The sequence below is a fragment of the Hypanus sabinus genome, chromosome 4 (assembly GCF_030144855.1).
Source record: "Hypanus sabinus isolate sHypSab1 chromosome 4, sHypSab1.hap1, whole genome shotgun sequence".
Taxonomy (NCBI): Eukaryota; Metazoa; Chordata; class Chondrichthyes; order Myliobatiformes; family Dasyatidae; genus Hypanus; species Hypanus sabinus.
In genome coordinates, this window is record NC_082709.1 from 125,106,668 (window position 1) to 125,130,889 (window position 24,222).

The 24,222-nt window shown below is 40.2% G+C and overlaps 1 protein-coding gene across 3 annotated transcripts in view; it reads right to left on the reverse strand.

The window, feature by feature from the left end:
• The window catches only part of c4hxorf58 (chromosome 4 CXorf58 homolog), a 62,077-nt gene extending 38,428 nt beyond the window's left edge, over nucleotides 1–23,649 (reverse strand). For 2 of the 3 annotated variants that reach the window (XM_059966163.1, XM_059966161.1), the window contains exons 1-6: nucleotides 23,334–23,649; nucleotides 19,145–19,283; nucleotides 16,108–16,207; nucleotides 15,197–15,291; nucleotides 14,630–14,741; nucleotides 430–561 (exon numbers count right to left, since the gene is read on the reverse strand). In XM_059966163.1, coding sequence (XP_059822146.1) covers nucleotides 430–561; nucleotides 14,630–14,741; nucleotides 15,197–15,291; nucleotides 16,108–16,207; nucleotides 19,145–19,283; nucleotides 23,334–23,400 — 645 coding nt within the window. In that variant the 5' untranslated portion in view covers nucleotides 23,401–23,649. Of the gene's footprint in view, nucleotides 1–429; nucleotides 562–14,629; nucleotides 14,742–15,196; nucleotides 15,292–16,107; nucleotides 16,208–19,144; nucleotides 19,752–23,333 lie in introns of all 3 variants that reach the window. The other variant, XM_059966162.1, reaches the window with a different exon arrangement.
• Between the last annotated feature and the right edge of the window lie 573 nt (nucleotides 23,650–24,222).

The following is a 24,222-nucleotide window of genomic DNA, read 5'->3' on the forward strand; positions in this document are numbered from 1 at the left end:
GTTACACTTTATTCTGCATTATTATTGTTTTACCTTGTTCTACCTCAATGCACTGTGTAATGATTTGATCTGTGTGAAAAGTATGCAAGATGAGCTTTTCGCTCAAACTGGGTATGTGACCATAATTAGTCAATACCAATAAAGCGATATGAACTACAAGCGCACAATTGCATGTTGTATTTTTCTACCTGGACATTGAATATACATAAATTCTAGTCAGAAGTTATAGAGCGAGATTTTTTTTTCATTGCTAGTGCTAAACAAACTGAGAAAAAATGTTGATCAAATCCCAGAATTCAGTTTCACTTATGCCAGTGCAAGCAAGTATCAGGAGTTAAGTGCAAGCTGATACACTGACATCAGCTTTGTTTCATCCATAAACAAAGAATTCTCCCTGTATAGCAAAGAAAATGTACTACTTCTTCAAACCTGCATATAATCTTTGGCTGTAACAATATCAGCTTCATCTGCTACTTTCATCCTTTGATATTGAAGGTTATCCTGTATGATAAGATCATAAAATTTCCTTCTTCCCATGATCTTGCAAGAAGCAGCTGCTGCCTGTTAAGAAAAGAAGCCCACTGACATTAAAATCCTTTTTTAAAATACCACTTCATCTATGAATGATAAAGTGCAGAACAATGGGCAATTTACATCTGCTCTACCTTAAATGCTTCAGAGAAGCAAACCTTAAGGATAAGTAATCTATTATTTACTTGAAATCTGTGCATTTCAGATTTGTTACCATTTCTCACAGTCTAAATAAAAATGCTGCTTTCCTACATGTTAATTGCCTTTGTTTCAAAAGGGGTTCTTTTCTAAAGTATTTATCCTGATGTGCAACATATGCTACAAATGCACATTCTCATCTCACCAGTGTTTGTAAAATTCAGTTCTATAAATTAAGCCAGCCAGACATATGATAGTGTCTACATAATGCAGACATGGAGTGATCCATGGTTGGACGAAACACACGAATGGATGTGAACTTTTAATTTAAGCAGCACTGGGAGGAACAACAATTCAAAAGATTGAAAATTATTCAGACATCTGTTACTTTTTTTAAAGCTGGGACAGGAAAAGGCTGGAAAAAAGAAAAGTGACATAAGAGAGTGTGCAAATTAGAAATATAGAAAACCAGTGCAATACAGGCCCTTTGGCCCATAATGCTGCGCCGAACATGTACTTACTTTAGAAATTACTTAGGGTACCCATAGCCCTCTATTTTCTAAGCTCCATGTACTTACCGAGGAGTCTCTTAAAAGACACTATCGTATCCACCTCCACTACCATCCTTTCAATATTCAATAAGTTTCAATGAGAGTCCCCCCCCTTATTCTCCTAAATCCCAGCAAGTACAGGCCCAGAGCCATCAAATGCTCCTCGTATGTTAACCTGTTCATTCCTGGAATAATTTTCGTGAACCTCCCCTGCATCCTCTCCAATGCCAGCATATCTTCTAAAGTAAGTACATGTTCGGCACAGCATTGTGGGAAAAAAGGGCCTGTATTGTGTTGCAGGTTTTTCTATGTTTCTATCTATTCTGAGGTAGGGGGCCAAAACTGTTCACTATAAGGCCTTATGAAGCCTATGTCTTACATCCTTGCTTTTATATTCTGGTCCTTTTAAAATTTATGTTAAGATTGTACTTGGCTTCCTTACCACCCAACTCAACCTGCAAATTAACCTTTAGGGAATCCTGCTTAAAGAACTACAAATCCCTTTGCACCTCTGGTTTTTGAATTTTCTCCCCATTTAGAAAATAACCTACTTATTTATTTCTTCTACCAAAGTGTATGACCATACATTTTCATACTAAAATTCCATCTGCCACTTCTTTGCCCTTTCTCCCAATCTACCTAAATCCTCCTGCAGACTCCCTGCTTCTTCAACACTACCTGCTCCTCCACCTATCTTCAAATCGTCTACATACTTGGCCACAAAGCCATCAATTCTGTCATCCAAATCACGGACATATAACTTGAAAAGGTACAAACACCAACCCCTGCAGAAAACCACTGGTCACCCACAGTCAACCAGAAAAGGAGTCATAGGAATAAAATTTAACTGCATAGAAATATGGGATTACTAAATAATTTAGCAAAATTAGCATAGTGCAAACACACAGATTTCCTGATGTACTTGATATTCATGTTAAGTTCAATTTAATCTGTATGGATTTCAGATATTATGGTGTTGTAGGAATTTCTAAGGGTCTTTGATATGAAGAAAATTGGCTCAGGCTCCAGCTTTTGATAACCATCCACTAACCTTCAATTTCAAAGTGTAAGTGAGTAAACTAAGATTAAAAGCAGACTAAGCCTAGCTGTTCTAATTTCTATTAATGAACAGTTTCTCAGGTAAGATTGCTATTTAGGCACAATATTGGAGGGTTGCAGGACTGAAGTAAATGGTTTCCAATTACCCTCAAAGGGAATGGGCATCAGTAATTACCATTTACTACTTTTCTCCCCAGACCCAAACAAGATATATATATTTATATTTAAAAACTCAGGATTTGAAGCATAACTGGATGCCAGTAAGCACCAAAGACCAGGTACAGTTTTTATCTAATATGAGTAATGTTACTGCAGATTTTGTAGGTTAAAAAGTATGTAGCACCAAAATACCAAATATTTTTATGCCAGAATATAAATGGAAGGATGCATGAAGTTTTCTAATAAAGGAAAAGCAAAATACCACAATTGCTGAAAATCTGTAAGACAAACAGAAAAGAGCTGTCAGTACCAGTAGGGAGTTTATGTTTTAGGTCAATAACCAGTTCTTATGGAAGATTATCAATCTGTAGATACTAATCAGCTTCTGAGTATTCCTTTCTGTTTCCGCATTTCATTTTGGCTTTTACCTAGATTAGTCAAAATGCTGACTGCTATGTGTACAATTAATTATAAATTACATGATATTACTAAAATGACTTAGCAATATCATGTAATTTTAATTAAATAAATCATTTATCTTGTACCTAAATAAATATCAGCAAATATACCATATATTTATACTCATCATTACTTTTAAATATTACTCTTTGTTTCAAATCCTTTAAAATCTTGAATATAAATTCCATTTCTATATTGTTAATGATGAGTTGGTTTACTTTTACTTCCTGTGATTTTATACATAGAATGGCAGTATTATGGAAGGCATTGCATTATGGAAGACCAATGTTGATAAACAGTTTGAAGGAGTTGAAGAATGTATGATCTGCTTTTCAGTAATTCACGGTTCTAACTATTCACTTCCAAGAAAAGCCTGCAGAATCTGCAAGAAAAAATCCCACTCAGCCTGCTTGGTAAGCAATTTAAACTAGCAATAACATTCACAGAATTGCCAAACAAATTCAGTAAATTATATTTCATAAATTAATTTTAACTTCAGGGCATGTAACCCCATAAACACAAGAGATTCTGCAGATGCTAGAAATCCAGAGTAACATATACAAAATACTGGCGGAACTCAGCAGGTCAGGCAGCATCCATGGAAAATACACAGTTGGCGTTTCGGGCCACACCCTTTGCCCTAAATGTCAAGTGTTTATTCCTTTTCTTGGATGCTGCTGGATCTACTGAGTTCCTTCAGCATTTTGCATGTGTTATGCTATAATCCCATCAATTCTGTTTAAAAGCAGATGAGCTTAGAGCATGGATCAGCACTTGGAGCTATGATGTTGTGGCCATTACAGAGATTTGCATGGTGCAGGGGCAGGAATGGCTACTTCAAGTGCCAGGCTTTAGATGTTTCAGAAAGGACAGGGAAGGAGGCAAAAGAGTTGGGGGCTTAATGATCACTGTTCATCAGAGATAGTGTCCCGGCTGCAGAAAAGGAGGAAGACATGGAGGGGTTGTCTACAGAGTCTCTGTGGGTGCAGTTTAGGAATAGAAAGGGATCAATAACTCTACTGGTTGTTTTTTATAGACCACCCAATTGTAACAGGGACATCGAGGAGGAGGTAGAGAGACAGAATCTGGAAAGGAGTAATAATAACAGGGTTGTTGTGATGTGAGATTTTAATTTCCCAAATATTGATTGGCATCTCCCAAGAGTGAGGGGTTTAGATGGGGTGGAGTTTGTTAGGCATGTTCAGAAAGGTTTCTTGACACAATATGTAGATAAGCCTACAAAAGGAGAGGCAGTACTTGATCTGGTATTGGGAAATAAACCTGGTCAGGTGTCAGATCTCTCAGTGGGAGAGCATTTTGGAGATAGTGATCACAATCCTACCTTAGCACTGGAGCGAGATAGGAACAGACAAGTTAGGGAAACGTTTAATTGGACTAAAGGGAAATATGAGGCTATCAGGCAGGAACTTGGAAACATAAATTGGAAACAGATGTTCTCAGGGAAACGTACGAAAGCAATGTGGCAAATGTTCAGGGGGATATTTGCATGGGGTTCTGTGTAGATACACTTCTATGAGACAGGGAAAGGATGCTCGGTACAGGAACTGTAGTATACAAAGGCTTTTGTAAATCCTGTCAAGAAGAAAAGCTTTCAAAAGGTTCAAAAAACTAGGTAATGATAGAGATCTAGAAAATTATAAGGCTAGCAGGAAGGATCTTAAGAATGAAATTAGGAGAGTCAGAAGGGGCCATGAGAAGGCCTTGGCGAACAGGATTAAGGAAAACCCCAAGGCACTCTACAAGTATGTGAAGAGCAAGAGGATAAGACATGAAAGAATAGGACCAACCAAGTGTGACAGTGGAAAAGTCTGTATGGAACCAGAGGAGATGGCAGAGGTACTTAATGAATACTTTGCTTCAGTATGCACTACGGAAAAGGATCTTCACGATTGTGGGGGTGACTTGCAGCAGACTGAAAAGCTTGAGCATATAAACATTAAGAAAGAGGATGTGCTGGAGATTTTGGAAAGAATCAATGTGGATAAGTTACCGGGAACAGACGGGATGTACCGAAGGCTAATGTGGGAAGCGAGGGAAGAGATTGCTGAGTCTCTGGCGATGATCTTCGCATCATCAATAAGGACAGGAGAGGTTCCGGAGGATTGAAGGATTGTGGATGTTGTTCCCTTAGTAAAGAAAGGGAGTAGAGATAGCCCAGGAAATTACAGACCGGTGAGTCTTACTTCAGTGGTTGGTAAGTTGATGGAGAAGATCCTAAGAGTCAGAATTTATGAACATTTGGAGAGGTGTAATAAGATTAGGAATAGTCAGCATGGCTTTGTCAAAGGCAGGTCGTGCCTTACGAGACTGATTGAATTTTTTGAGGATGTGACTAAACAGATTGATGAAGGTAGAGCCATAGATGTAGTGTATATAGATTTTAGCAAGACATTTGATAAGGTACCCCACGCAAGGCTTATTGAGAAAGTAAGGAGGTATGGGATCCAAGGGGACATTGTTTTGTGAATCCAGAACTGGCTTGCCCACAGAAGGTAAAGAGTGGTTGTCGACGGGTCATATTCTGCATGGAGGTTGGTGACCAGTGGTATGCCTCAGTGATCTGTTCTGGGATCCCTTTTCTTCGTGATTTTTATAAATGACCTGAATGAGGAAGTGGAGGGATGGGTAAGTAAATTTGCTGATGACACAAAGGTTGGGGGTGTTGTGGATAGTGTGGAGGGCTGTCAGAGGGACATTGATAGGATGTAAAACTGGGTTGAGAAGTGGCAGATGGATTTCATTCCAGATAAGTGTGAGATGGTTAATTTTGGTAGGTCAAATATGATTGCAGAATATAGCATTAATTGCAAGACTCTTGGTAGTGTGGAGGATCAGAGGGATCTTGGGGTCCGAGTCCATAGGACGCTCAAAGCTGCTGCGCAGGTTGACCCTGTGGTTAAGAAGACACACAGTGTATTGGCCTTCATCAATCGTGGGATTGAGCTTAAGAGCTGAGAGGAAATGTTGCAGCTATATAGGACCCTGGTCAGACCCCACTTGGAGTACTGTGCTCAGTTCTGGTCACCTCACTACAGGAAGGATGTGGAAACCATAGAAAGGGGGCAGAGGAGATCTACAAGGATGTTGCCTGAATGGGAGGCATTGATTGTGTGGATAGTCAGAGGTTTTTTCCCAGGGCTGAAATGGCTAGCATGAGATGGCACAGTTTTAAGATCCTTGGATCCTTGTATCCTTAGGTACAGAGGAGATGTCAGAGGTAAGTTTTTTTACACAGACAGTGGTGAGTGCATGGAATGGGCTGCCGGCAGCGGTGGAGATTGAAATGATAGGATCCTTTAAGAGACTCATGGATGGCTACATGGAGCTTAGAAAAATAGAGGCCTATGGGTAAGCCTAGGTAGTTTTAAGGACATGTTCGGCACAGTGTCGTGGGTCAAAGGGCCTGCATTGTGCTAAAGGTTTTCTATGTTTCTATGTTTCTAAAAAATGCTGATTTGATTCCATGTTGATGTTATGAGTATATTTGTTTTTATAACCAATGAGATTACTAACTACTTAGTAATCTTGGTGGTAATCTTTTGCCTTTTTTAATATTGAATATTAATTGTAATAATGCATTTTGGGCAACACATTAAAGGGGGAGCTAATTACAGTGCTTCACTTCACATTATTACAGAAGTGACTGTAAATCACTAACAGGATTATTTTTCTTTTTAGTGCATTTACTGATTCTTGTGTAGGGTTGAGCTGGTGGTGCATCGCCATTTACATTACAATTACCTCTATTATATACTTACATAATGGTTACTTTTTTTGTCTAATTCAGAACAATGAAGATAAAAGTCTTATTATTTCCTCATCTCCTTTGTATCTGATAATCCACTGTCCAGTTCAGCATCTGGCTCATGTAGTAGTGCTCCCTTTACTCACTCATTGAGCACTCCCTTTAAACCCTTTGAGGTGCCATTTCCCAGACTTGCTTCGAGTTCACCTGGCTCTATAATTAGCAGCATGAAAACCTGGAAATCAGATTTCTGATAGAACCAGAACAACATTTTCCATATCAGCAATATGAAAAATTCTTATTACCATCTGATTCCAGATTAGCATCAGAAGGCAAATTAAAAGTGTCAGTTTTAATCTAATTCATTTTTATATAATTCTTATTCTTGTTGAATAAAACATAGAAACATAGAAAACGTACAAGCACAGTGCAGGCCATGATGCTGTGCCGAACATGTATTTAGTTTAGAAATTACCTAGAGTTACCCATAACCCTCTATTTTTCTTCTCCTCTGAACCTACTTCCAAGCACCTTAAAACTGTGTGCTGTCGTCTTAGCCATTTCAGCCCTGGGAAAAAGCCTCTGACTATCCACACGATCAATGCCTCTCATCATCTTATACAACTCTATCAGGTCACCTCTTATTCTCCGTCGCCCCAAGAAGAAAAGGCCAATTTCACTCAACCTATTCTCAGAAGGCATGTTCCCCAATCAAGGCAACATCCTTGTAAATCTTCTTTGCACTCTTTCTACGTTTTAACCATATAACATATAACAATCACAGCACGGAAACAGGCCATCTCGGCCCTCCTAGTCCGTGCCGAACTCTTAATCTCACCTAGTCCCACCTACCCGCACTCAGCCCATAACTCTCCACTCCTTTCCTGTCCATATACCTATCCAATTTTACCTTAAATGACACAGCTGAACTGGCCTCTACTACTTCTACAGGAAGCTCATTCCACACAGCTATCACTCTCTGAGTAAAGAAATACCTCCTTGTGTTTCCCTTAAACTTCTGCCCCCTAACTCTCAAATCATGTCCTCTCGTTTGAACCTCTCCTCCTCTCAATGGAAACAGCCTATTCACATCAACTCTATCTATACCTCTCAAAATTTTAAATGCCTTGATCAAATCCCCCCTCAACCTTCTACGCTCCAATGAATAGAGACCTAACTTGTTCAACCTTTCTCTGTAACCTAAGTGCTGAAACCCAGGTAACATCCTAGTAAATCATCTCTGCACTCTCTCTAATTTATTGATATCTTTCCTATAATTTGGTGACCAGAACTGTACACAATATTCCAAATTTGGCCTTACCAATGCCTTGTACAATTTTAACATTACATCCCAACTTCTGTACTCAATGCTTTGATTTATAAAGGCCAGCATTCCAAAAATCTTCTTCACCACCCTATCTACATGAGACTCCACCTTCAGGGAACTATGCACTGTTATTCCTAGATCTCTCTGTTCCACTGCATTCCTCAATGCCCTACCATTTACCCTGTATGTTCTATTTGGATTATTCCTGCCAAAATGTAGAACCTCACACTTCTCAGCATTAAACTCCATCTGCCAATGTTCAGCCCATTCTTCTAACCAGCGTAAATCTCCCTGCAAGCTTTGAAAACCCACCTCATTATCCACAACACCTCCTATCCTAGTATGATCGGCATACTTACTAATCCAATTTACCACCCCATCATCCAGATCATTTATGTATATTACAAACAACATTGGGCCCAAAACAGATCTCTGAGGCACCCCACTAGTCACCGGCCTCCATCCCAATAAACAATTATCCACCACTACTCTCTGGCATCTCCCATCTAGCCACTGTTGAATCCATTTTATTACTCCAGCATTAATACCTAACGACTGAACCTTCTTAACTAACCTTCCATGTGGAACTTTGTCAAAGGCCTTGCTGAAGTCCATATAGACTACATCCACTGCCTTACCCTCGTCAACATTCCTCGTAACTTCTTCAAAAAATTCAATAAGGTTTGTCAAACATGACCTTTCACGCACAAATCCATGCTGGCTACTCCTAATCAGATCCTGTCTATCCAGATAATTATTAATACTATCTCTAAGAATACTTTCCATTAATTTACCCACCACTGATGTCACACTGACAGGTCTATAATTGCTAGGCTTCCTTCTAGAACCCTTTTTAAACAATGGAACCACATGAGCAATACGCCAATCCTCCGGCACAATCCCCGTTTCTAATGACATCTTAAAGATCTCCGTCAGAGCTCCTGCTATTTCTACACAAACTTCCCTCAAGGTCCTGGGGAATATCCTGTCAGGACCCGGAGATTTATCCACTTTTAAATTTCTTAAAAGCACCAGTACTTCCACCTCTTTAATTGTCATAGGTTCCATAACTTCCTTACTTGTTTCCCACACCTTAGACAATTCAATATCCTTCTCCTTAGTGAATACCGAAGAGAAGAAATCATTCAAAATCTCTCCCATCTCCTTCGGTTCCACACATAGCTGACCACTCTGATTCTCTAAGGGGCCAATTTTATCCCTCACTATCCTCTTGCTTTTAATATAACTGTAGAAACCTTTCGGATTTACTTTCACCTTATTTGCCAAACCAACCTTGTATCTTCTTTTAGCTTTTCTAATCTCTTTCTTAAGATTCCTTTTACATTCTTTATATTCCTCGAGCAATTCCTTTACTCCATGCTGCCTATATCTATTGTAGACATCCCTCTTTTTCCGAACCAAATTTCTAATATCCCTTGAAAACCATGGTGCTTTCAAACCTTTAACCTTTCCTTTCAACCTAACAGGAACATAAAGATTCTGTACCCTCATAATTTCACCCTTAAATGACCTCCATTTCTCTATTACATCCTTCCCATAAAACAACTTGACCCAATCCACTCTCTCTAAATCCCTTCGCATCTCCTCAAAGTTAGCCTTTCTCCAATCAAAAATCTCAACTCTAGGTCCAGTCTTGTCCTTCTCCATAATTATATTGAAGCTAATGCTATTGTGATCACTGGACCCGAAGTGCTCCCCAACACATACATCTGTCAGCTGACCTATCGCATTCCCTAACAGGAGATCCAACACTGCCCCATCTCTAGTCGGTACTTCTATGTATTGTTGCAAAAAACTATCCTGCACACATTTCACAAACTCTAAACCATCCAGCCCTTTTACAGAATGAGCTTCCCAGTCTACGTGTGGAAAATTAAAATCTCCCACAATCACCACCTTGTGTTTACTACAAATATCTGCTATCTCCTTACATATTTGCTCTTCCAACTCACGCTCCCCATTAGGTGGCCTATAATACACTCCTATCAGTATTACTACACCTTTCCCATTTCTCAATTCCACCCAAATAGCCTCCCTAGAGGAGCTCTCTAATCTATCCTTCCAAAGCACCGCCATAAGATTTTCTCGGACAAGCAATGCAACACCTCCTCCTCTGGCCCCTCCTACTCTATCACACCTGAAGCAACTAAATCCAGGAATATTTAGTTGCCAATCACACCCTTCCTGCAACCATGTTTCACTAATAGCTACAACATCATAATTCCAGGTATCAATCCACGCTTTAAGCTCATCCACCTTTCTTACAATGCTCCTAGCATTAAAATAGATACATTTAAGATACTCTCCACCTCCTCCTCTCTTTTCATCCCTAACAATGCATTCAAATTTATTATCCTTTTCTTTCTTCTCCCATACATCTTCGGGCTGAGCGCATCCCTTCTCCATCACCTGCCTTTCCTCCCTCACACACTGTCTACTTACTTGCTCTATTGGTGAACTAACCTCCTCTCCCACAGTTTCCTCAAATTGATTCCCGCCCCCCCCCCCACCATCTTACTAGTTTAAAGTCTGCCCTGTAGCGCTAGCAAACCTCCCCGCTAGGATATTGGTCCCCCCAGGATTCAAGTGTAACCCGTCCCTCTTGAACAGAGCCTGCCCCAGAAGAAGTCCCAATGATCCAGAAACTTGAATCCCTGCCCCAATCCCACAGCCACGCATTCATCCTCCACCTAATTCCATTCCTACTCTCACTGTCGCGTGGCACAGGCAGTAATCCTGAGATTGCTACCTTTGTGGTCCTTCTTCTTAACTGCCTTCCTAACTCCCTATACTCTCGTTTTAGGATCTCATCCCCTTTCCTACCTATGTCATTGGTACCTACATGTACCACGACCTCTGGCTCCTCACCCTTCCACTTCAGGATATCTTGGACGTGTTCAAAAACGTTCCGAACCCTGGCACCAGGGAGGCAAATTACCATCCGGGACTCCCGATCACCTCCACAGAACCACCTGTCTGAACCCCTGACTATCGAGTCCCCTATTACTATGGTACTCTTTCTTCTATCCCTACCCTTCTGAGCTATAGGGCCGTCCTCTGTGCCGGAGGCCCAGCCACTGTCACTTCCACCAGGTAGGCTGTCCCTCCCAACAGTACTCTAACATGAGTACTTATTGTCAAGGGGTACAGCCACTGGGGTACTCTCTAGTACCTGCCTCTTCCCCTTCCTGACCGTGACCCACCTATCTGCCTCCCGTGGCCCCTGAGTGACCACCTGCCTGTAACTCCTCTCTATCACCTCCTTACTCTCCCTGACCAGGCAAAGGTCATTGAGCTGAAGCTCCAGTTCCCTAACTCGGTCCCTCAGGAGCTGCAGCTCGACACACCTGGCGCAGATGTGGACGTCCAGGAGGCTCGGAGACTCCAGGACCTCCCACATCCGACACCGAGAACAACAAGCTGCCCTCACACTCATACTTCCCAAATAACTGAAAATAACAAGAACTAAAAGATAAGCCTACTGTGCCCTCTTCCGCCTAAGCCCCCTGAGCCCAAGCCCTCCACTCTGCTCCCGGCGCACTCCACTGCCCACAAACGAAGCTGCCCGCTTCTTAAGGCTGCATTCTTTTTATATCTTCCCTCCTTCCCAGGCCTCCTTCCTGCGCCTGCGCAGTCCCGCCTCTCAGAACTCCGATCTGAGAAGCAATTGGACAATTTGAAAATGGCTGCCGCCGCACTTCCTCTCAAAGCCTCGCTGTCCTCTTCCAAAAGCTTTCCAAATCCTTCCTGTATTGAAGTGACTAGACCTGAGCACAGTACTGTAAGTGGGGTCTGACCAGGGTCCTATATAGCTGCAAAGTTACCTCTTGACTCTTGAACTCAATTCCATGGTTGATGAAGGCCAATACAATGTATGCTTTCTTAACCATAGAGTGAACCTGCGCAGCAACTTTTAGTGTCCTATGGTCTCAGACCCCAAGAACCCTCTGATCCTCAACACTGCCAAGAGTCTTACCATTAATACTATATTCTGCCATCATATTTGACCTACCAAAATTAACCACCTCACACTTATCTGGGTTGAACTCCATCTGCTACTTCTCAGCCCAGTTTTGTACCCTATCAATGGCCTACTGTAATCTCTGACAGCCCTCCACACTATCCACAACACTCCCAACCTTTGTGTCATCAGCAAATTTACTAACCCATCCCTCCACTTCCTCATCCAGGTCATTTATAAAAATCACAAAAAAAAGGGATCCCAGAACAAATCACTGAAGCACACCACTGGTCACCAACCTCCATGCAGAATATGACCCATCTACAACCTCTCTTTGCCTTCTGTGGACAAGCCAGTTCTGGATCCACAAAGCAATGTCCCCAGAGGTCCCATGCCTCCTTAATTTCTCAGCACGCTTTACATGGGGTACCTTACCAAATGCCTTGCTGAAATCTAAATACACTACATCTGCTGCTCTACCTTCATTAATGTGTTTAGTCACATCCTCAAAAAATTCAAACAGGCTCATAAGGCATGACCTGCCTTTGTCAAAGCCATGCTGACTATTCCTATTCATATTATGCCTCTCCAAATATTCATAAATCCTGCCTGTCAGGTTCTTCTCCATCAACATGCTAACCACTGAAGTAAGACTCACTGGTCTATCTCTACTCCCTTGCTTGAACAAAGGAACAACACCTGCAACCCCCCCCCCCCAATCCTCCGGAAACTTTCCCGTCCCCATTGATGATGCAAAGATCATCGCCAGAGGCTCAGCAATCTAATTGTAGAACATCAATACGGAGCACATGTTTAAGTACTGAGAAAGGATCTTTCCTGGTGTATTTGACTAATAAACTCTTCTCGGGTTTCCAGCCTGCAGCAGGTATCAATCTTAACCAACTCTTCTATGACAAACTCTGCCATCTTCATCAGGGATGATGCCTAGGCAAGTATAGTCTGGTGGTATTTACATTCCTGTCATCTGTTCCTCCTGATTGGTTGGTCCTCACCCAACTAGGTTTCCGCTGCCCCACCTTGTTTACGATTGAATTCCAGTTCTTACTTTGAGTGACACCTTTGTTAAAATTCTGTTTCACTAGTTTTATTTCAGTGGCTTCCTTCATCAGGCAGTCCCAAAAGCCACTGATGTGGCACTGTAGTTTTGTGCTGTCAAAATCAACCCTATGGCCATTGCAAATGCAATATTCTGCTACCGTCAATTTCTCTGGGTAAACCAAACGGATATTCTTCCTGTGCTCCGTGATGTGGGTTTCCATTTGTGCACCCTATTTGGCCAATATGTTCTGCTCCACATTCACAGGGAATCATATAAACGCCAGCTGTCCTGAGTCTCAGGTCATCCTTAAATCACATAAAAAGTGATCCGAGCTTCCTTCTGGGTTTGTGGATGGTATTAATCCAGCATTTCTTCAGGATCCTGGTGATCCTTCCTGAATCTGTGGAAAAGTAGTGACAGCTCCTCCTTGTTGCTAGGTTTCCTGGTTTTTCCGTCGGCCCTTTTAAAGGCCCGATTGATTTCCTTAACCTTCTGGCTATTCTGTAGGAATGTCATGTGTCTATTTTCACAGGTGAGACAGCGGAAATGTGATTGGATGAAGTCTAACCAAACAGGTGGGACGGATGATGAGGGTATATATACCACCAGGCTAGACATTCCTAGGCATCATCCCTGATGAAGATCGCAGAATTTGTCATCAAAACATTGGTTAAAATTGATACCTGTACCCAACTGGAAGTCCAAGAAGAGTTTATGTTTAAGTACTGTTTATCATGATGCTAAATGGAACAGAATAGAAGGGTCTTAGCAGATCGCAACCTGGATGGAGGCCGTACTGCCAAAATTGGAACAGAAAAGAATATAGAAAAAAATATCAAGTTTCCAATGTTGCTGTGTCAGATGGTAACAGAATTGGTTCTGCATCAATAATGAATACCTTATTGTTGTTCAATGCATTAGGGAAGGCAGTAAAATATTGATAAGAAAGAAACCCAGCATGGGGCAGATGCTATAGTCAATAAATGGATTGAAGAGGGCAAGAAGAATTCCATACATAAGATGTAAATAATATCGAAAACATTAAATCAGATCTACAAAAGAAACACAGATGGGGCAACCAAGCTTTTTTCAATAAACTGTAATGCAAGTGATTATTAAAAGGAAAAACAATGTTATTAGAGTATTAAATTTAAATCATAATTAATAAATAATTAGAATAGAAAATTGAAACACTTAATTAACAATTATTTAGAGTATGGATTTTAAGATTAGTTATTTATTAAAAACAATGTATGGCCAGCTATATTTAAATGCTTATGTAGAAATAAATTAATACTACTGTTACATTGCTGATGTAGGCATTAGAGTAATTTGTGTATACACAGATTAAGATAATCCCGGTATTAGATTTATATTGAGAAGTTACAGAAAGGAAAAGTGTGTTAGGAACTGGGCACATGAATATAGACATCAGGCAAGGACAGGATTGGGTTTAAATATAATCCTCCAAATAGATAGCTCAGTAGAGCACACAGTTAAAATGCAGTCATGAAAGAGGAGCACGAATTTCACCTGCCAAACTCAACAAAACTACACCTTTAAGGGAAGACAGCTGAAGGAAAAAGATCAGAATTACCTCAGTTGCGGGCTTGATTATTCTTTTTCCACTTAAATATTGATTCTTGTAGTTCCCAGTATGTTGAAAAATTTTAAACACAAGAAAAGGAGGAAATTCTTCTCCAGCAAATCTGATGGAAGTTAAGAATACTGATTTCAGTAGATAAGGTTAGCTGTCTTATGTAACTGTGCCAATTATGTTTTGTTAAAATTTATGAATAATGTGTCTATGGTCCAACTTTCAATGTTAAACCTTATAAATTCAAGCATTTTATTTCACTAGCAGGCCAAAGTCATGTTTTGTTAGTGGCAGTGAAGTGCCAAAAGCAAAATGGCTACATTGCCATGTTATAAAACATACAAAGCATGATTTTGGGCTAAATGAAAGATATTGGTGTATGGTTACTTTTGAAATTAAAAGCATACAAAATATATCAAACTGCAGAAAGCTGTTGAATTTTGTTATAATCACTACACCACACAAAATAACCACATATGGACATATGCTTGATCATGTTGCATTCTCTTTACTTTATACATAGACATATGGAAGTTATTTTGTTTAGCAAATTCTCACAGAACTTACCTGAACCTAACTTTATATGCCATCTTGGTATCTTTCAAGAGTTCAGCCTCAGAGGGTTGTAGTTTCCTTAAAATGTCAGTTGTCAGACAATGTTCCTGTTACAGAAATATTAATGGATTTTTACAGATTTTGAAACAAATACATTTGAAGATAAATTGTAATTTGTTTGCAGGCTAAAAGACCGCTGACCATTAATGTAATGACTAATTCTTAAGTTAAAAATAATCACCAATTGCTAGGAAGGATGAAGTTGCATTTTTTAAATATGTCATATTTCAGTGCAGTACCAAGCTTTAACGGTCAAGGTTCAAACCTAACTTCTCTGTGGAGTTTACACACTCATGTAAGTACATTACAAAGGAACCAAAGGGGAGTTGAAAAGAAAACAGAATCAATGAGATTGCTCTGATGGGAACTGGCATGGATCTGATAGAATGAATGGCCTCTTTCTACTCTGTAAAAACAGGACATTGCTCTGTTTTTGGATGTGTTTTGCTGTTCCGTGTTCAGAGTGCTTTCAGCACTTGTACCACTGATGACTAGAAGGGTAGGTATGTCTTCAACATCTGGACATTGATGCACAATGTCCAATTATGGATTAATTTGCAAATGAATATTTATCTCTGGTGCATAAATAGTAGGAAAAGAGGAAAGGGATGACTTCCCAATTTAATAGCTTGTCAAAACACTTGCCAGCTTGTACTCCTTCACTTCCTTCAACCTTCTTATTCTGGCGTTTTCCCCCTTCCTTTCCGGTCCTGATGAAGGGTCTCAGTGCAAAAATAACATCTGTTTACCCCTTTGCATCAATGCTGCCTGACCTGCTGAGTTCCTCCAGAACTTTGAGTGTGTCCCTTAAGAGTTCTTGCTGCAGAATCTCTTGTGTTTGTAGGTTATTCAATTGCACTTACTGCAGCACAGATTGTGTGTTTGAGTAGGCGAAATAACTGTTTATTTCTGTAGGAAATCCATGAAGTCTGGATAATTCTAGCTGCAGAGTCTGGATCAATTCTGAAACAGAAAAAGATTACCAGATTACAATGGAAATTAAAATCTGAATCTGAACCATGTTTATTCTCACTGACATTGTCATGAAAAATGTTGTTTTGTGGCAGCAGTACAGGGCAAGACATTATAAAAAACTGTAAGTTAAAAAGGAAATAACTAAGTAAGGCAAAGAGGAATAGCTAGGATGTGGTTATGGGTTCATGGACTGTTCAGAAATCTGATGCCAGAGAGGAAGAAGCTGTTTCTAAAATGCTGAGCATGTGTATTCAGGCTCCTGTACCTCCTCCCTGATGGTAATAATAAGAGGGCATGTCCCAGATGGTGAAGGTCTGTAATGATGGATCGTGTGCACTAGAGCCTCCATACTGGTGCAACAGTAAGAATGTTCTCCACAGTACATCAGTAGAAATTTTCCGGAGTCTTTCATAACATACTAAATCTCCTCAACACTGAATAAAGTATAGCCACTGGCGTGCCTTCTTAGTGATTGCTTCAATATGTTTTGGCCCATGATAGATTCTCTGAGATGTTGACATGAGGAACTTGAAGCTTCTCACCCTTTTTCTGCTGACTCCTCAATGAGGACTGGTGTGTGTTTTCCTTACTTCCCCTTCCTGAAGTCCACAATCAATTTCTTTGTCTTACTGACATTGTACAAGATTGTTGTGACACTACTCACTAGCAGATCTATCTCGCTCCTGTACACCTCTTTGTCACCATCTGGCAATCTGCCAAGGTGTCATCAATGAATTTACAGATTTTACAGAATTTTTACAGATAGTGCCTCAATTGGGCTTGGCCACACAGTCATGAATATTGAGAAAGAAGAGCAGTGGGCTAAGCATACATCCTTCAGTTTATTTATTTATTATCACATTGGACACTACTCAAAGATTGAGTTATTTTGGCAAAAAAGGCAAACAGAAGAAATGGTAGAAGGTCAACAAAGTAATCTTGAGGCACCTGATGAGCCAAGATATTGCTGGATAGCAGATTAGGCTACAGGGTTCATCTGGTTCACTATTGCTTATACTACTAAAGAAGAAAAACAAGCCCTGTCCAATCTACAAAGCCATCCTCATAAACATTTGGGGAGATAAATCAATCATGCTCATTGGATCTTACAACTAGTCAATGTCCCAGACTCGTTCACCACTATCTCATGGTATGGACTGCTCACTTTATGAAAAGACTCACCAGAGGTGGTGGCACAATGGCTTACAGTTGTAAAGAAGAAACTCTGAGAACGAGCTGCATTATACCAAGTTTACACTGTACTTCCCGTGTTGAACTCGCATTTGGAAGAATAAGTGAGGATACCAAGTATACAGTCCTTGGACTACAAGACTACAGTCCTAATGCAAGTGTCAGATCATAGCCACAAACAAAACTGGCTTTGTCTTCAAGTATAAAATTGCCAAGCTGGGTCTGCAGTGGAGAACCGACTGGACGGAAACTTCTCCATTGCCTTGTCTTCACCATACGTGTACAGATGAATCTATCCATGAGACACAGAAGCAGAATTATACCATTTGGCCCATTCAATCTGCTCCGCCATTTTGTCATGGCTGATCCAATTTTCCTCTCAGCCCCAAACTCCTGCCTTCTCAACATATCCCAAACCAATCAAGAATCTATCAAAGTCTGCCTTAGATATACATAAAGAGTTGGACTCCACAGCTGCCTGTGGCAATGAATTCCATAGACTCACCACTCTCTGGCTAAAGAAAGTCCTCCTCACTTCTGTTCTAAAAGGACACCCCTCTATTCTGAAGCTGTGTCCTCTGGTCTTAAACTCTTCCACCATAGGAAACATCCTCTCCACGTCCACTCTATCAAGGCCTTTCACCATTTGATAGGTTTCAATTAGATCACCCATCGTTCTTCTGAATTCTAGCGAATACAGGTCCACGGCCATCAAATCCTCTTCATATGACAAGCCATTCAATCCTGTATTCAATCCATTTCATTGTTAGCAACAGTGACTATTGCACAGGACTGATGAGAATTAAAACCTTTATTTTTTCAATAAGAATGCCCTCCATTATATTGTGCAGCTCAAAACTAGGAATCCATGAGGCATTAACAGCTGAACAGTATTCTACCACCATCTATAGTCTCACGTCCCAGCATGTTCCTTTATCTGAACTGCAGACCAAGTTTGCTTCACAGAGTGTAGAAAAACAGGACACAAGCGGAACTGATTTTGCACTATAAAAATCAGGATAAATCTGATCTGGTTAACTTTTGCTCTATTGTTCCAATCAGCAACTATGTGATTAAACAAAAAACAGAAACCTGCTCACTCATGTATAGATTGAGTTCTATCAAGTCTCCTCAGCAATCACTCAGCAATTTAGTATATGGACAAAAGAGGCAACTTCCAGAGGTAAACTGAGAGTGAATGGCATCTATGATTTACAGCGGACTGAAAAGCTTGAGCATATAAACATTAAGAAAGAGGATATGCTGGAGTGTTTGGAAAGTATCAAGTTGGATAAGTCACTGGGACTGGAGGAGATGTACTCCAGGCTACTTTGGGAGGCAAGGGAGGAGATTGCTGAGCCTCTGCCAATGATCTTTGCATCATCAATGGGGACGGGAGAGGTTCCGGAGGATTGAAGGGTTGCGGATCTTGTTCCCTTAATAAAGAAGGGGAGTAGAGATAGCCCAGGAAATTACAGACCAGTGAGTCTTTACTCAGTGGTTGGTAAGTTGATGGAGAAGATACTGAGAGGCAGGATTTATGAACATTTGGAGAGGCGTAATATGATGAGGAATAATCAGCTTGGCTTTTTCAAAGGCAGGTTGTGCCTTACAAGCCTGATTGAATTTTTTGAGAATGTGACTAAACACATTGATGAAGGTAGAGCAGTAGATGTAGGTAGAGCAGAAATATTTCACATCTGAGTAAGGGAAAAATACTAATGAATTACTTACATCTTTAGTTCTGATTTATGCATGTGTACTTTTATTTCTTGACTATTCAGTAATATGTGGTCCTTTTGTAGAGATTCACAGCATGGTGAACTTTTACTTTTCAGTTCTTTGAGATCCATCGTTAATAATTCACAACATTCTGACAAAAATAGGTTACCGTGATTATATCATCTGAATAGTATTTTTTTTGTTATTATCTGAGAAGGCAACATCAGTACATTAAAATAACCAGACATTAGACTTTACACACCAATGTGTTTCAGAAGAGGAGTCTCACATTTTAAAGGCAATACTTTATCACTGCATTGCCACACTGCACTTGGGCAAATGTTTCTTTATTTATAACTATCTTCATTAACTTTCATATTTAATTAGATATGTTCAAAAAAGACAGTACAGTTTGTAATCTAATACAGCAACAATAGGAGATTATGATTAAGAAAACCAGACATAGTTGGGATTAAGAAGCATTTACTACAATTTAATTTGAGTTTCTGAAATAAAGAAGCTCTCAGGAAAATACTGGCTCACCTCCTTAACCTTCTACGGTGATCAACAAACAGAAAACACCGGTTTTTAATTCTCATGTTTGTTCACTGGGAGTTACCTAGAGTCAGACAGTATGGACCATGTTAATGGAAGTACCCCCATTCAAGCTAGTCCCATTTGTCAGCGTTTGGCCAATAACCTCATAAACCTTTCCAATCTCTGTACCTGTCCAAATGTCTTTTAAATGTTGTTATTTCACCTGCCTCAACTGTTTCATCTGGTAGCTGGTCCAACATTGAGTTCCTCCATTGGTCGGGGTTGACCATTGATGTTGCATTGATACATAAGCCTAGGCAGTACTATACTGAGACCAAGCTGTTGCCCATGTAGCAAGCTCCCCCTCTCCGTGCGGCTGATGAATCCAAAAGAATTACAGGGGCCGATACAATTTGGCACCAGTGGAGTCACAGGAGTTGCCAGTCAGTGTAAAATTCAATACAGGACTGCCTTAGGGACGCCTACATAGGATCCAACATAGATACCACCCTTCTGTATAAATAAAGATGGCCCACAAGATCCTCTTCCCCACTGATGTTAAACCTACGATCTCTCATTTTTGATGCCTCATATCTGGGAAAAGGACGGAATTAATTCACGTTATCTATGCCCCTCATGATCTTATATACCTCAATAAGATCACCTCTCAGTATCCTGTACTCTGGGGAATAAAATGCTAGCCTGTGAATCCTCTTCCTTGATCTCAGCCCCGCAAGTCCTGGCGGCATCCTTGTAAATCATTTCTGTACACTTTGCAGTTTAATAACATCTTTCCCATAGTAAGCCGATCAAAACTGAATACAATACTCCAAGTCTGGCCTCACCAACATCCAGTTCAACTGCACTATGACCTCTCAACTTTTATACTCAATCCTCCGACTTATGAAGGCCAACATGCCAAAAGCATTTTTCACCTGTGTCTCCGTTTTTAGGGAAACATGTACTTGCTTTCTATGGCCCATCTTCTCCACAACATTCCCAGGCCTTGTCTTTTACTGTGAAATCCTGCCTAGATTTGAGTATACTTCTGCAGCTCCCAGGATTCACTTGATCATTTCCGGGATTCACAAACTTGGAACTGGAAAATGGTGGAGAATATGTTTAATAGGCTGGATTTTATGTCAGCCTGGCTTAGCTGAATCTATCCTAGCCAGAGCTGACTCTTGGTAGGACGGACTATTCTTTCCACTTGAATTTGATCTTTGGCTATTCAGATGTCGGATCCCAAATGAGGTTTCTGTCATGTATCTTTGGCTATTATTCATCCATAAATGAGGGGAATTGCTCGAGGAATATAAAGAATGTAAAAGGAATCTTAAGAAAGAGATTAGAAAAGCTAAAAGAAGATACGAGGATGGTTTGGCAAATAAGGTGAAAGTAAATCTGAAAGGTTTCTACAGTTATATTAAAAGCAAGAGGATAGTGAGGGATAAAATTGGCCCCTTAGAGAATCAGAGTGGTCAGCTATGTGTGGAACCAAAGGAGATGGGAGAGATTTTGAATGATTTCTTCTCTTCGGTATTCACTAAGGAGAAGGATATTGAATTGTCTAAGGTGTGGGAAACAAGTAAGGAAGTTATGGAACCTATGACAATTAAAGAGGTGGAAGTACTGGTGCTTTTAAGAAATTTAAAAGTGGATAAATCTCCGGGTCCTGACAGGATATTCCCCAGGACCTTGAGGGAAGTTTGTGTAGAAATAGCAGGAGCTCTGACGGAGATCTTTAAGATGTCATTAGAAACAGGGATTGTGCCGGAGGATTGGCATATTGCTCATGTGGTTCCATTGTTTAAAAAGGGTTCTAGAAGGAAGCCTAGCAATTATAGACCTATCAGTTTGACATCAGTGGTGGGTAAATTAATGGAAAGTATTCTTAGAGATAGTATTTATAATTATCTAGATAGACGGGATCTGATTAGAAGTAGCCAGCATGGATTTGTGCGTGGAAGGTCATGTTTGACAAACCTTATTGAATTTTTTGAAGAAGTTACGAGGAATGTTGATGAGGGTAAGGCAGTGGATGTAGTCTATATGGACTTCAGCAAAGCCTTTGACAAAGTTCCACATGGAAGGTTAGTTAAGAAGGTTCAGTCGTTAGGTATTAATGCTGGAGTAATAAAATGGATTCAACAGTGGCTAGATGGGAGATGCCAGAGAGTAGTGGTGGATAATTTTTTATCGGGATGGAGGCCGGTGACTAGCGGGGTGCCTCAGGGATCTGTTTTGGGCCCAATGTTGTTTGTAATATACATAAATGATCTGGATGATGGGGTGGTAAATTGGATTAGTAAGTATGCCGATGATACTAAGGTAGGAGGTGTTGTGGATAATGAGGTGGGTTTTCAAAGCTTGCAAGGAGATTTATGCCGGTTAGAAGAATGGGCTGAACGTTGGCAGATGGAGTTTAATGCTGAGAAGTGTGAGGTTCCACATTTTAGCAGGAATAATCCAAATAGAATATACAGGGTAAATGGTAGGGCATTGAGGAATGCAGTGAAACAGAGAGATCTAGGAATAACAGTGCATAGTTCCCTGAAGGTGGAGTCTCATGTAGATAGGGTGGTGAAGAAGGCTTTTAGAACGCTGGCCTTTATAAGTCAAAGCATTGAGTACAGAAGTTGGGATGTAATGTTAAAATTGTACAAGGCATTGGTAAGGCCAAATTTGGAATATTGTGTACAGTTCTGGTCACCGAATTATAGGAAAGATATCAATAAATTAGAGAGAGTGCAGAGACGATTTACTAGGATGTTACCTGGGTTTCAGCACTTAGGTTACAAAGAAAGGTTGAACAAGTTAGGTCTCTATTCAATGGAGCGTAGAAGGTTGAGGGGGGATTTGATCGAGGTATTTAAAGTTTTGAGAGTGATAGATAGAGTTGACGTGAATAGGCTGTTTCCATTGAGAGTAGGAGAGATTCAAATGAGAGGACATGATTTGAGAGTTAGGGGGCAGAAGTTTAAGGGAAACACGAGGGGGTATTCCTTTACTCAAAGAGTGATAGCTGTGTGGAATGAGCTTCCTGTAGAAGTAGTAGAGGCCAGTTCAGTTGTGTCATTTAAGGTAAAATTGGATAGGTATATGGACAGGAAAGGAGTGGAGGGTTATGGGCTGAGTGCGGGTAGGTGGGACTAGGTGAGATTAAGGGTTCGGCACGGACTAGGAGGGCCAAGATGGCCTGTTTCCGTGCTGTGATTGTTATATGGTTATCTGAAAAGACAATATTTTGAATATTTGTCCATTTCCCTTTTGAAGCCATAATTCATACAGTGAGAACATAATTTGGCACTGCGTCTTTTAACAATCTCAAGAGTTGTGTTCTTTTAGTCGGAAACGCCTTAGGTTTCAATAGTTAAAAAATCATCCACTGACAATGGCAATTGTAAAGGGGTTTTGATCTGAAAGGTTTGGGCTCATACCCGTTATTCTTTTTCCATTCAATTTCTCTGTTTCTTAAGTTGGCAAAGTCTATCAGCTCCACTCACGCCTCTGCTACCAACGAGACATTTCAACTAGTCCATTTTATTAGAGTAATGCATTGGATTTACTGGCGCCTTTGACTTACTCTCAGAAGTCTGTATACGCTTGCTACTTGTCCGCATAACCCCGAAATCAGAAATAATCATCAGACACCAAGGAATACCTGATTTTCCTCGCAAAAAAAGCGATCTGAGGGAGGCGAGGGGCCTGCAGCAGCCGCCCGTCGCCATGATAGCTTCGCCGTTTCCTGGCAACGGTGGGGCGGGACCTGGCGCCGGGGGCGGGGCCGGGGAATAGTGTTAGAATCGGCTCTGGTCTGACTCTCCGGGGTCTGTTTGCACTAGATTAAATTGAAGCCCAACTTTCGAGAAAAGGATTTAGGACCTTAGGTAAAAGTATTCAATGAAAATAGCGAAATATATAAGAAAGTTAACTTAATTTGTTCAAAAATGAAATAAATTTAGCATCAAGCATTTATGTTTCTCCATTTATTTCGGCTGGACAAAAGGCTGACTCAATGTGCCTAATTCTGCTCCTATGTCTTATAATCTTATGGTTTAAATCTCCATATTATAGAAATTTTTGACAATGTGGATAATAGAATGAAGAGTTCTTCGATAAGTGCCATGCACATCTAATATGCAATTACACTAAGATCTTTTGGACTAATGACAAACAGAATGTAAACTAAGCTTTCTGTGCTTGTGTATGTGAATGTGGAAATGTATGATTCACAGTAAGACAGCAGAATGTACTTCAGAACTGTATTATAATATTCTTTTCCAAGGAAAAAATAATTTGGGTTATTTGCCCAAAACATATTGCAAACTCATCAGAATACTTAGCTCCTTTCCCAAAGAAGCACAAAATGATCGAGATCTATTGATTTCAATGGATGAGAACACCTAGTGATGCAAATGAAACATTCTGGCAGGAGCTTGGCAAAGTAGGTGAAATAATATTTAAAAATATCATGTTTAATAATTTTCCATAATATTTTAAAACATTGAAGTATTGAAGAAATTAATTAAAACTTTGTGTTTTCAGCTTTT